At 37.4% G+C, this 14,024-nt stretch overlaps 1 protein-coding gene across 14 annotated transcripts in view; it reads right to left on the reverse strand.

Moving 5' to 3' along the window:
• Positions 1-12,511: 12,511 nt before the first annotated feature.
• Positions 12,512-14,024, reverse strand: part of add1 (adducin 1 (alpha)) — a 55,519-nt gene continuing 54,006 nt past the window's right edge. For 9 of the 14 annotated variants that reach the window (XM_061733653.1, XM_061733651.1, XM_061733652.1 and 6 more), the window contains one exon: positions 13,735-13,930. In XM_061733653.1, coding sequence (XP_061589637.1) covers positions 13,918-13,930 — 13 coding nt within the window. In that variant the 3' untranslated portion in view covers positions 13,735-13,917. Of the gene's footprint in view, positions 13,931-14,024 lie in introns of all 14 variants that reach the window. The other 5 variants (XM_061733643.1, XM_061733650.1, XM_061733642.1 and 2 more) reach the window with 3 other exon arrangements.

A 14,024-nucleotide genomic window follows, 5' to 3' on the forward strand; every position in this document is an offset into this window, starting at 1 on the left:
TCAATTCTGAATATGGCATCGAATTGCCCATGTAGGAAAACTTACAAAAGTACATTTTAATTCATGTTTGTACCTTGTTTAGTCAAAAAGAGATACTGAAAAATAGATTTCAGCCTGGCAGTGGCGGCCATGTTGGATTTCTCAATTTTGAGGAATTTTGGGACATTTTTGAGCTTCATATACAGCAGATTTGGATCCAGCACCCCTTAATACCCCTAGAAATGTTGTCAGTTATAAATATTCGCAAAATGCCTTCGGGGTTCTGATTTTGTGAAAATTGACCCTGTCTAATTGTTCCAGATAAAAAATGTGTGAGGCGAGAAATTATGCTTGTAGATTAGACACCAAGCCAGTAACATTTGCTTATGAAATGAAGAGAGTTTGAGAGGAATTTTGTCCACATTGTAAGTGCAGAGCAATAGAAAGTTAAGACCACCAATTGCAGAGAAGATATAATGAGGAATGAAATTCCACAGGGAGGTTGGACATTTGAGGTAGCGTCTAATCCAATTAATTTTAAAGGTGTAGTTTAGTGTGGTGAAATCTAAAAAATTAAGACCACCTTTACTGTACTCATTCATTAAAACAGATTTTTTCAAATAATGCGTACGGTTTTTCCAAACAAAATCAAATAATATTTTGTCTATCGTTTTACACACAGGATTATCTACACCTAAAGACAGTGCAGCATAAGTTCATCTAGATATTCCTTCAGCCTTTGAGAGAAGGATCCTGCCTTTTAAAAATAAGTCACGTAAAAGCCATAGATTAAACTTCTTTTTTGTTTTTTCTATTATTGGATTGAAGTTATTAGAACATCTCTGGGACTCATTTTTTTCTATGCTGATACCCAAGTAGGTGACCGATTTTTTAATTTGAATATTGGAAATTGAGTCAAGACAACAATCTTTTATAGCTAGTAATTCACATTTTTTAAGGTTTAGGCGAAGACCAGAGGCTTTAGTAAAGTGTTATAGGCACTTGAGAGCTGTCTTTAGGAAATAAGGTCGTGTCATCAGCCAGCTGACTGATTATAATGGTTCTATCAGCAATAGAGATACCTTGTAGATTGCTAGACCTAATGCGTTCACATAAAAGTTGGGCAGCGAGTAAAAACAGATAGGGAGATATTGGGCATCCTTGCCGAACACCGCGCTTCACTTCAAATCTTGATGATGATCCATATTTCAGTTTAACTGAACAGTTGGCATTGTTGTAAAGAGTCTTAATTGCATTGCAAAAGAAGTCTCCAAAACCAAACTTTTTTAGGGAATGAAAAAGGAAGTCGTGTTCAACAGTATCGAAAGCTTTAAAGGTATTGTGACATCATTTTTAACATGCTTTTAACACTATTAAAAGTCTTGGCCAACATCCCTCAAATGTGTCTAAAAGAGTGTAACAAGAAAAACTTCACTCTAGTATTCCATTCCTGGCTTTTTATGACAGTGTTTTTTTGCGCCGTGAAAAACGCTTCCTTTCCCCCTTTCCTGTCAATCATTGCTCCGCTCCTCCTCCAAACCTCCTCCAACCCAGCCATACGCTCACAGCGGCGTCGGAGAGTTAAGCCGGAAGCGACAGGCGAAGCATGCACGGAAAAGCAGCAGGGCGAAGCAGACAGTCCACAGCAAATAATCACAAAAATAAAGGCATGTAAATAAAGTGTCCCCTTATCTTAAGTCCAGTCAGTGGCCGCGGGTCTTCTTAGCAGTTCTCCTCCGGTGATTAGAACAGAAGAGGCTCTAAACAGCTCCGTGTTAAGCCTGATTTATGGTTCCGCGTTAAATCGACGCAGAGGCTACGCCGTAGGGTTCAGCGTATGGTGCGCGTCGCCGCGAAACCCTACGCCGTAGGCTCTGCGTCGGTGTAACGCGGAACCATAAATCAGCCTTTATGGTGCGCTGGAGAGGAGAGGAGGCAGGGAGCTGGGTGGAGGGGGCGGTGATTTAGCGGGCCGTTACGTAACGGCCCGCCACCAAACCACATGCGCTGTTTTTGCACAGTTATGCGGAAAATCCCAGAAAGCACACAATACACTGAATGTTAAAAGTTCGTTGTTTTTTGGGTGTAATTGATGTCAACAAAACACAAAAAATCAAGAAAAATGTGTTTTTCATGTCACAATCCCTTTAAAGAAGTCTAAAAAAAGTAGAAAGCTATCGTCTGAAATCAAGTGTGAGTAGTCAAGTAAATCTAAAACTAGTCTGATATTGTTGGTAATATGTCTATTGGGCATAAATCCTGATTGTGCTTCATCAATTATTGAATCTAGCAGTTTTTTTATTCTTCTAGCAAGGATTAGGGCTAGAATTTTATAGTCGTTATTCAAGAGACAGATTGGCCGCCAATTGTCAATATAGAAAGGATCTTTCCGAGGTTTGGGGATTAGTGTGATCAGTCCTTGAGTCATACTTGTAGGTAAAGCACTGTATGATAGACTTTCATTATATACGTGTAAAAGAAATGGCGCCATCTGCTGGGAAAAGAGCTTATAAAATTCAGATGATAAACCGTCTGTTCCAGGGGATTTGTTATCTTTTAAAACAGGGGTATTCAACTAGATTCGACCGGGGGCCACATCTGCAAAAGGACTGTATGGAGAGGGCCGCACAATTTGAAAATGTGGGGGTTTTCAAAATGTATTTTGCACTCAAAGACGAAGACTTATGTAAATATAATACATTTGTATTATACATTTGAATATATCTAGTTTACATATGAATTATGTATTAATTGTCTCCAGATTTAGTAATTGTGAATGTTAAATATAATATTCAGATAAAGAAATATTATTTTGAATGCAAGTTCATTTTGAAACCATGCATTGTGCAAACTTAATGAAATTGATATTGACCTACTTTTAATAAAACACACCATAATGACAAAGCACCACTTTCCACCAAGATTTCCTTATCTGAATATTATATTAAGCATTGAGCACAACCATTTTAGTCCATAGTAGCCAGTTATAAAAATATTATTAAAAAAAAAAAATAAATAAATAAAAAAAATTTCAACAAACACCCCCTTTTTTGAAATATGACCAGGGGCCACATAAAAGCTCCTGGCGGGCCGCATGTGGGCCGCCAATTGAATATCCCTGTTTTAAAAGGTCAATGCAATTACTGACTTCTGTTTGGGATAAGGGATGATCACAAAGATCTTTGTCTGAGTCATCGAGTCGAGGGGTGTTCTGTAGTGAATTTAAGAATGATAGAGTGTCTTTTTCAGAGTACTCTGATGTGTATAAGTTTTTGTAAAAAGCAGAACAGAAATTAGATATAAGTTTTGGGTCGTCAGTTATACTGTTATTAATTCTTAGTTCATCAATGGTATTGATTTTTGCCTGATATTTTTCCAGTTTGAAAAAATATGCAGAGTTCTGTTCTCCCTTTTCCAACCATTGTTTCCGGGATCTGATAAATGCTCCTTCGGCCCTTCTTTTATAGATTGCATCAAGTTTCTCTTGTAAATCATACATTTTAATTTCTGCTTCTTCTGTTAATGAGTCTGGCGAAGTTTGAGAAAAAAAAGATATGCCTTCGATAATGTCTTGTTCCTCCAATTTTTTAATTTTAGCAAGATCACTTCCATACATCAGGTATTTCGCTGACTCGTATTTAAATAGCTCCCAATTTGAACAAAATTAATTATATATTTTCGCCTTATTAAAATAGAAAGATATCAGTTGTGAAATTTTTGTTTTAACGTCCTCATATTTAAGAAGAGAATTGTTAAATTTCCGGTATTTAGCTTTATTCTATCGATCAGAGGGAAGCAGTTTAATTGAGATGAAGATAGCTTTGTGATCACTTAAAAGGCAAGGAGTAATGTTAACTGTAACATCTTGTTCATTAAATTGTTTGGAAATCAACCAGAAGTCTATGCGGGAAAGCCTTGTGTTATCTTTGTTACTCCAAGTGAACGTTGCTACATCTGGAAACTTGATTCTCCATATGTCTACTAAATCGTACCTTTCCATAAAGAGTTTAATGAAAGTAATTCTGTTATTATCTTGTGCAGGTGGCCATCTATCAATCAGTGGATTCAAGGTTACATTAATATCTCCTCCAATTATAATTTGTGAACTTGGAAATTTGGTTAACCAATGTTTAAGTCTACTCTCTATGTCTGCAAATAATTGAATGTTTTCTAGGTTAGAGTTGTATCCGTACACATTAAAAATAATCAGAATAATCTTATTATAGCTGACAATATGACAGATGAAGTGTCCTTTTGGGTCTGTGTCTGTGTTCAAAATGTCACCATTGTATCTATTTTTCATGGTTAGCACACCAGCTGATCTTTCTGTACCATGAGAAAACCATAAATCGTTACCCCATTGGGGTTCTCCAAAAATTCACATCACTTGAAACTGAATGAGATTCTTGACAAAAACAAAAGTCTGTATTAAGCTGTTTAGTAAACAAAAATAAAGCTTTACGTTTTGTGATGTTTCTTAACCCCCTGGCGTTTAGGGAAACTATAGACAATTAAATCTTTTAGAATACAAAAAGGACTTATGAAATATAACGAACAAGTAGTTACACACTACTATCATGCTGAGCATTATCTGCACCGTAAACAGTCAACATAGTCGGTGACAAATTTTAAACGTTAATGAAGAGTCATGTAAAAAATAGAATCTAGCAAAATAAAGTTCCAATATGTGCCTAAGCTTTGAAATATAGTTCTTAAAGGTATTGTGACATGAAAAACACATTTTTCTTGGGTGTCTTGACATCAATTACACCCAAAAAACAACAAACTTTTAACATTCAGTGTATTGTGTGCTTTCTGGGATTTTCCGCATAACTATGCAAAAACGGTGCATGTGGTTTGGTGGCGGGCCGTTACGTAACGGCCCGCTAAATCCCCGCCCCCTCCACCCAGCTCCCTGCCTCCTCTCCTCTCCAGCGCACCATAAAGGCTGATTTATGGTTCCGCGTTACACCGACGCAGAGCCTACGGCGTAGGGTTACGCGGCGACGCGCACCGTACGCTGAACCCTACGGCGTAGGCTCTGCGTCGATTTAACGCGGAACCATAAATCAGGCTTAACACGGAGCTGTTTAGAGCCTCTTTTGTTCTAATCACCGGAGGAGAACTGCTAAGAAGACCCGCGGCCACTGACTGGACTTAAGATAAGGGGACACTTTATTTACATGCCTTTATTTTTATGATTGTTTGCTGTGGACTGTCTGCTTCGCCCTGCTGCTTTTCCGTGCATGCTTCGCCTGTCGCTCCCGGCTTAACTCTCCGACGCCGCTGTGAGCGTATGGCTGGGCTGCAGTTTGGAGGAGGAGCGGCGCAATGATTGACAAGAAAGGGGGAAAAGGAAGCGTTTTTCACGGCGCAAAAAAACACTGTAATAAAAAGCCAGGAATGGAGTACTAGAGTGAAGTTTTTCTTGTTACACTCTTTTAGACACATTTGAGGGATGTTGGCCAAGACTTTTAATAGTGTTAAAAGCATGTTAAAAATGATGTCACAATACCTTTAAGATCAATTATTTTTTTTTTTTATTTTATTAACGAAATGTCTTCTTGTGAAATGAAATGACCCAATAAGAAGAAAAGAAAAAATACTCCCACAAGTTGGAGTAAACTCAAGTCTCCTTGCGATGTAGTCTTTATTTATAAACCAGTTCAAGCAGGCCAGGGGACTGAGTATGGATAATGATCCAGGACTTAAAGAGGATGAGTAAAGTTTCTAAATCACATTAACCTCAGGTAATTTCTTGTCCGTTGATGAAGGCCCGTGCACCAATGTAGTATGCAGGTTTACCTTCACTGCGCGCCTTCTTCACCATGGGCCACATTTTCAACCTGGCCTCCCTGACGAGTTGAGAGAGATCCTCAGCAAAGCGGAGCTTGTTATCATGCATGTAGGGATGATTTTTGGCAGACTTCCATACAGCATCTCTGTAGGACCTAGGGTTGCCACCCGTCCCGTAAAATACGGAATTGTCCTTTATTTGAGAAAAAAATGTTGCGTCCCGTATTGAACTAATACGGGACGCGATTTGTACCGTATTTTCATTAACTTTTACACCATATTCTAGTTGAATTATTGAAATAAGTTAACTTTTACACCATATTCTAGTTGAATTATTGAAATAAGTTAACTTTTACACCATATTCTAGTTGAATTATTGAAATAAGTTAACTTTTACACCATATTCTAGTTGAATTATTGAAATAAGTTAACTTTTACACCATATTCTAGTTGAATTATTGAAATAAATTAACTTTTACACCATATTCTAGTTGAATTATTGAAATAAATTAACTTTTACACCATATTCTAGTTGAATTATTGAAATAAATTAACTTTTACACCATATTCTAGTTGAATTATTGAAATAAATTAACTTTTACACCATATTCTAGTTGAATTATTGAAATAAATTAACTTTTACACCATATTCTAGTTGAATTATTGAAATAAATTAACTTTTACACCATATTCTAGTTGAATTATTGAAATAATTGAACTTTTACACCATATTCTAGTTGAATTATTGAAATAAATTAACTTTTACACCATATTCTTCACCTGTAGGCTATATTACATCTGGGCTGATGTGGACATACGTAGCATAGGAGGATATTTCAGTTACTAGTATGGTTGTCTGTCTGTACAGTCATGCAAGTTCAATGCTATTAAAGCACTTTAAACTTTAAATCAAAGCATTTTGTTTTTTCATATAAAATAAACACATTTTTATTCAGTTTAGAAGTTTTGGGGCTTTTTTTTGGCTCCTGCGCTGCTGAAATCAGGGCGTCCCTTATTTCTATTTCTGAAAGGTGGCAACCCTAGGACCTCAGAGCGAATCGGATGATGATGGCTCTTGGATTGGGGCTGTTATGTGCTGGTTTCCCGAGCCGATGTGCGACGTCGATAGCATCTGCTAGCTTATCCTTCCCTCCGGGCAGGATGTTCTGGCAAGCCTCTATGGCTTTTTCCTTCACATTTTCGGATGAGCTTTCGGCGACGCCATAAAGCTTTAGGTTCCACCTTCTCGAGTAGGACTCCAGCTAGCACATATGTGTCTGGAGGGTGGCAGCTTTACGCTCTTCTTCCTTGAGACGAGTATCGACATTCGCAATTTTCTTCTGTGTGTCTTTTATTTCACTGCACGCAAAGTCCAATGTTTTTTTTATGGAGCCAAATCAAGGCCAAAAGTTTTGCTAATTTGAAAATAAAATTTGAACCTGAAAATTCTTTTTTACAGTTTCAATTTTATTTTTTTCAGTATCAGATCTTTTTTTCAGTTTCAAATCTTTTTATTTCAGTTTCAAATCTTTTTTTCAGTTTCAAATCTTTTTTTTTCAGTTTCACGTCTTTTTTTTTCAGTTTCACTTCTTTTTTTTTCAGATTCAAATTTTTTTTTCAGGTTCAGACTTTTGGCCCCGATGTGGCGTGGGGGGCGTGGCATCAACTGAGAGGGGCGTGGCATCATGAGTGACAGCAGAAAAAAAAGAAGTGAAACTGAAAAAAAAGACGTGAAACTGAAAAAAAAAGATTTGAAACTGAAAAAAAGATTTGAAACTGAAATAAAAAGATTTGAAACTGAAAAAAAGATCTGATACTGAAAAAAATAAAATTGAAACTGTAAAAAAGAATTTTCAGGTTCAAATTTTATTTTCAAATTAGCAAAACTTTTGGCCTTGATTTGGCTCCATATTTTTTCATCCCCTCTATCTTCAAAGTGTTTTGGTCAATTTTCAGTTTTCACTCACCAGCCTTTTAATGGCGTCTGACCGCTCGTTAATGAGTTTAGAGAGAGTGGATATGACGGCATTGTCTTGTGACTTGTGCCCACGTTCTGTTTCAAAAAGACCCTTTTTTGCTATTGGAGATTCACATGGAGTCACGGGTAGCGAGGGGAAATATTCCGTCATTGTGACCGACACAGGCACAGGAGGTGCGGGGTTGACATAGTCATGACACGAGGATATCAGCGCATTACCTGGGTTGGCTTCAGGTGTGAGGGTTTTACTTTTTTGCATCCTTTTCCTGTCTCGACTCGACATTAGGTTGTCTTCAGTTGTCAAAGAAGTTAGTCCAATTGTTGTGAATGTTGTTCATATAAGAACTTCTTCGTTTTTTACCGGTTAAAACTTTTTTGTGCAGGAGCTCCGCAACAACGACCTCACTCGGCAGCCATCTTGGCTCGCGAACAGCAGTTCAACAAGTCGGTGCTGTCAGTGCTGCGTTTATAAGGACAGTGACGTCCGACTGCTAGCTGTTTGACCAATCAAAACATTCCATTTTGGTAAAAAAAAAAATGTATTGGTGATTTTTATTGGTTATACAGTCTACGGGTTTCTCCGATTCTAGCTGCCCCAATCCCTAAAAAAAACAAAGAGGCTCGGCCATGAGTGCCTTACGGAGCCCCTAAAGGGACACGGATTTATTTTTTTTTTATATAATGAGTTTTAAGCGTGCGCGTGAAACCTTTACGCGCGCGCATAAAACCTTTAAAGGAGCATGAGGCTCCTTTTAAGAAATGAGACTCTCTAGTGCCACCCTTCACCACGACGGCCGTTGGGGGTACTGCAGTCAACAGTGAAGCCGGCACGGGAGAAAGGGGAGAACGTGCATGACGTCACATCCGCAGGACAGCGCGGGAAATTCGGGACCGAATTGCAGAACATTTTGCAGCAACAGCCTGTTCAAGGCAAAGGAGAGATACACTAGAGGGCTCATTCTTTTGGGTTTGGAACGCTTCATCTGACATTATTACTAGAAAACTTAAAATGTATACGGATTTTTTTCATAAATCCTGCCACAATCCGGCCTCAAGCTCCTTTAAGTGAGCACGTAAAGTTGTTTATGCACTCACTAAAAAGTTTCACGCGCTCTCGCAAAACTTATAAGTGAGCGCCTAAAAGTTGTTCTACGTGAGCGCGTAAAAACAAGTACCTGATGGGAGTTTTGCTGGAACAGGAGACCCTCCAGTTGCGCCCTGCTCTGTTTATGAATGGAAATGACATTACAGGATTTAGCTTAGCTATATTTTAACCTGGGACTCCATTATAAGGACATTACCACTTTGCTTGCAAGTAAACAACTTTACGTGCTCACTTAAAGGTTTTACGCACGTGCGTAAAGGTTTCACGTGCACGCTTAAAACTCATTATAAAAAAAAAAAATAATCTGGGTCCCTTTAAGGGCTCCGTAATATATAGTCTGGATGACCATGAACACATCACAAGTGGTTTGAAAACAATCGGTGTTATGTATCACAAGTTTTATGGGTGTTGAATTCATTTGGTGTTGAATTCATTAAACCTCATGAAATCATCATTGAACCTCATTAAATCAGCCCATAATATGATTTTATAATAATTACTCTCTTGTGATATATAGTCTAGATGACCATGAACACATCACAAGCAATATGACCAAAATCAGTGGTATGTATCACAAGTTAAATTGGATGTCTTTGATTGTCGAATATCCAATATCCAATATCAAACCAATTCAACCGCGGTACTTTAGACACCTCTGAAATGTAGTCATACTTGTTAGCAGCTGCAACAAAGTTGGTCAACTCTTGACTGCTGTCCCTTCATTACACAAAAGGGTTGTTATCGTTCTTCTGATTAGTTCATCAACATGTCAAGTCATGTTTATTTTGCATTAAAATAGGAGCAGAGCTCAGTTCTGTGGGCACAGCGAAAGGTGGTCTGTTTTGAAGTTAGATAGGAAGGAAAACTCTGAATGTAAGAAACCAGGGGCGTCAATTGGGTATGAAGGTACGGCAGCCGCCACACCTTTGCTTCAGGGGAAAATGTAAATGTTTGTTTTTTAAATACATTTATGGAATTATTCTGTGTCCATTTGTATTGATTATTCTATTACTTAATACATATAGAATAACTACAAATGCAAATCAGAACAACATGATTGATTTCACTAGTTATTATACACTGCAAAAACTCAAAATCTTAACAAGAATATTTGTCTTATTTCTTGTTAAAATGTCTAATTTTTAGTCAAAAAAAAATCTCATTACATTTAAGACAAGACTCAAAAACAACCATTTTCACCTGTTTCAAGTAGATTTTCACTTAAAGGAGCTTGAGGCCGGATTGTGGCAAGATTTATGAAAAAAATCCGTATACATTTTAAGTTTTCTAGTAATAATGTCAGATGAAGTGTTCCAAACCCAAAAGAATGAGCCCTCACATCCGCAGCCCAGCGCGGGAAATTCGGGACCGAATTGCAGCACATTTTGCAGCACACAGCCTGTTCAAGGCAACGGAGAGATACACTAGAGGATCATTCTTTTGGGTTTGGAACGCTTCATCTGACATTATTACTAGAAAACTTAAAATGTATATGGATTTTTTTCATAAATCCTGCCACAATCCGGCCTCAAGCTCCTTTAAAACAAGTAGAAAAATCTGCCAGTGGAACAAGATTTTTTTGCTTGTAATGAGAAGATAAATCTTGTCCCACTGGCAGATTTTTCTACTTATTTCAAGTGAAAATTTACTTGAAACAGGTGAAAATGGTCAAATAACAAGTTATTTTTCTGGTAATGACTCTTGTTTTAAGTGTAATGAGATTTTTTGACTAAAAATGAGACATTTTAACTAGAAATAAGACAAATATTCCTGGTAAGATTTTGAGTTTTTGCAGTGAGTGAGACTGCATTTGAAAAAGTTTCAATTTTCTTGACCACACAGATAAGCTACACAAACTTCTGTGATGAGTATTTGCTGGACGTGTTGATTGATACTCTAGTTAAGTTCTGTGACTCGTAACCTTGCCATACCTTAGCTTCCACTGAATTGACGCCGCTGTAAGAAACCTGTGCAGTGCTTGATGAACTTCAGGGAAAATGTAGCTTGTGTGGACGCGATCGTACGACGGAGTATTAGGTGAGATTTGTTGTACTGGTGAGATTTTTTTGTTGCACTTTTCTCTCCAAAGTAGCCTGTTTATAAGGGCCTGGCCCGCGTTAAGGTAACCATGGTTACCGGTGATACCTAAGTAGTGGCAACAAATAGCTGGAAAACATTGATCACGTGATAATATAGAGCACTGCAATGAATCAATGACCTAAAGTAAAAAAAAAAATATTTTCATAATAAATGCTCATAATAATAAAACATTTTTATTATTATTAAAAAAAAAATAATAATAAAAATGTTCATAATAATGTACAGGGATCTACAAAAGACAGTCTGCAAAAAAAAAAAAAAAAAAAAAAAAAACCACAATCCAGCTGTTTTTCAAGGTAGTGTCTTTTTATTCATGGTTATATAAGAGGCAAAACCATGACCAAAAAAAAACAAAATGGGTGAAGTCTTAAATTTGTATATGGAATAATAAGACATTTAGACTTAAAAGTAGCTCCGACTGAAGAAACAAATCAGCATAGAGTTGTTTGACAACAGTTTATAAAAAACAAAACAAAAGAAACAACAGGTTGACTAATGACTATTGGGACATTAGTATTGTTATCAGCTATAGTAAAATGCTTGTTACAGTCGTTTATTAGAACATACTAAGCACTTTATATGCAGTCCTTCAGTTCTCAGCTTTTTTTTTTTTTTGCAATACCTCCTACTGAGCCACATAAGCGTGTAATAAACCTTCAAATTTTATGCTATTGGCATGGTATTAATGCCCTGCAACCTCAAGTTTGAAGTCCTCTGCGGTCCGATTACAGTGAAATAACATAAGAAAAGTTTCTCCAGTGTACATTTTTACTGTCAACTGGAAACACAGGTATTCAGTACTCGGAGTAGTGTTTCACTCAGGAATATTTAGGTTAGAAGTTCTCAGAGATGTGATTGACCGTGTGGCTTCGTAACAGTGACATTGTTTTCACATTCTCAATAATAGGCTGCGACTAGTTGAAAGTAATGAATGGGTGACACTGGTTCCCCAAACAGTGGTTATACAAGAGGAGGTTCAGTTATCCCTGTAGCATCCTATAATGTAATAATTTCTTATAATGTAATAATTTCCTGAAAATGTAAAAACGCCTGAAAATGTAATAAAATTTGCACTTAACTCAATCGAAAATGTAATAAAACCCAATAATGTAATACCTTCACCAATAATGTAATAAAATATCCTGACTGATATTGTAATAACATGTTTAACAATAATGTAATACCTTATTACGTTATTGGGAATTTATTACAGTACTCAAAGTCTGCAATTTAACCCAATAGTCATTCTGGTGTTTCAAATCCAGCGTATATAACATTCTTAGATACTTAAAACACAAAATGTAGAACTCTGGACTGAAAATAAACATATATATTACATTATTTGTCAAGTATTACATTATCAGTTTTGGGGGAAAAAAAAAAAAAGACCCACCTGAAAATGTAATAAATTCCCAATAATGTAATAATGTATTACGTTATCGGTAAAAATGTTATTACAATATCAGTCAGGATATTTTATTACATTATTGGTCAAGTTATTACATTATTTGATTTTATTACATTTTCAATTGAGTTAAGTGCAAATTTTATTACATTTTCAGGAAATTATTACATTATAGGGTGCTACAATCCCTCACACCAAATAATCAGGGTTCAACCTATGTTTTGACAAAAAAGCAAAAGGGTTGACAGGAAAAAAAACAACACAAACTCAAATACGTATGACACAATATGTAGCATAACTACCGGTTTATGATTTTCAAATGGACAAAGAAGAAGTAAAAGAAGCAAATAAAGCAAAACAATTACATGAAAAACAATTGCACACATTCCTTCATAAAGACTTGCAGCCGGCGGCAAATACACTGCATGAAGCTTAATCACGAGCACAGCGCTCGCTCACACAGGAGGCGTGACTAAACCTTCGTGAACTACCACACGCTTAACATCGAAGGCTCTGACAAAGCTGCCCTTGGCTTTGCAGCGATGCAGACTGATACCTCTAATGAATTCTGTTTGCAAAAATATGTGACCAAATTTTACATGAAGACCAAAAGCCTGTGGAGGCGATAAGTGAAGACTAAAAAGTCAAACATCAGAGGTGGTTCAGGTTGAATGCAATGAGTTATGGTGTAATGGACTCCTTTTTCATGAGCAAAAAAACCCTTTTGAAATGCACAACTGTAGTTTTTCTTGGTCTGCTAAACTGTATTCACACGAGGTCACGGCCCAACTCCACCAGTTAAATAAAATAAAACAAGCTTGTTCCTGTTTTTAAAGACACTTCTGACATATTTTGATACAGTCCCAATACATTCTAGTGGTTACAATGTTTAAGCAACGTTCTTTCAAAATAAGAGAAGGAAAAAAAGATCAAATTCTACAGCCTCACATTTCATGTGTTTGTGTCAGTGTGTGGTTATAAACATGCATAAAAGGCCAGGTGGCGTGGACAAGACGAATCGCTTCAATCACAACTAAAATCTGCTAATAATTAAAAACCTTTGTGCACTCATTTTTAAATTGTATACAAAATTGGCACACGCTAACAAGGAAAATAGGTTAATAAGCCAGCAGCAAATAATGTCTAAACAAAAACTTAACTGTGTGTAAGTGTGGCTTGCTCGAAGGGTGCAACGATAAAAGACAAAAAGCAAAAATTAAAAGAAGAAGAGGCCGGCTTTGAGCATCGATTCAACATTCTCCAATCTAGGATTCAGTCTTTTTCTTGTTTTTCTTTAGGAAGGAAGGAGTGCGGAACTTCTTTTTCTTTTTGGAGGGTGATTTGCTGGGAGAATCGTCCCCCTCCTGGTCCCCAGCATCCACGGGCTCCTCCCCCTCGGCTTCGGCTGCGTCAGCGACGACGGGGACGGCGTCTTCGACGACAGGGACGGCGTCTTCGACAGGAAGTGCTGGAGCGTCGGAGGGGTCGTCGGGCGTCAAATCGGGAAGGGTCTGTCTCAGGGTGGCAGCGTCGCTTTCATCCTTATAGGTCTGTTCAGGCAAGGACTCTGGCAGGGGGAGGATGGAGAGAGTCAGTGATCTCAGAAGACAAAGTCATATCAACATAGGTCCGTGGACTTCACGGCCATCGGTTTTTTGTTG

This window comes from Cololabis saira, chromosome 11 (assembly GCF_033807715.1).
Source record: "Cololabis saira isolate AMF1-May2022 chromosome 11, fColSai1.1, whole genome shotgun sequence".
Lineage (NCBI taxonomy): Eukaryota > Metazoa > Chordata > Actinopteri > Beloniformes > Belonidae > Cololabis > Cololabis saira.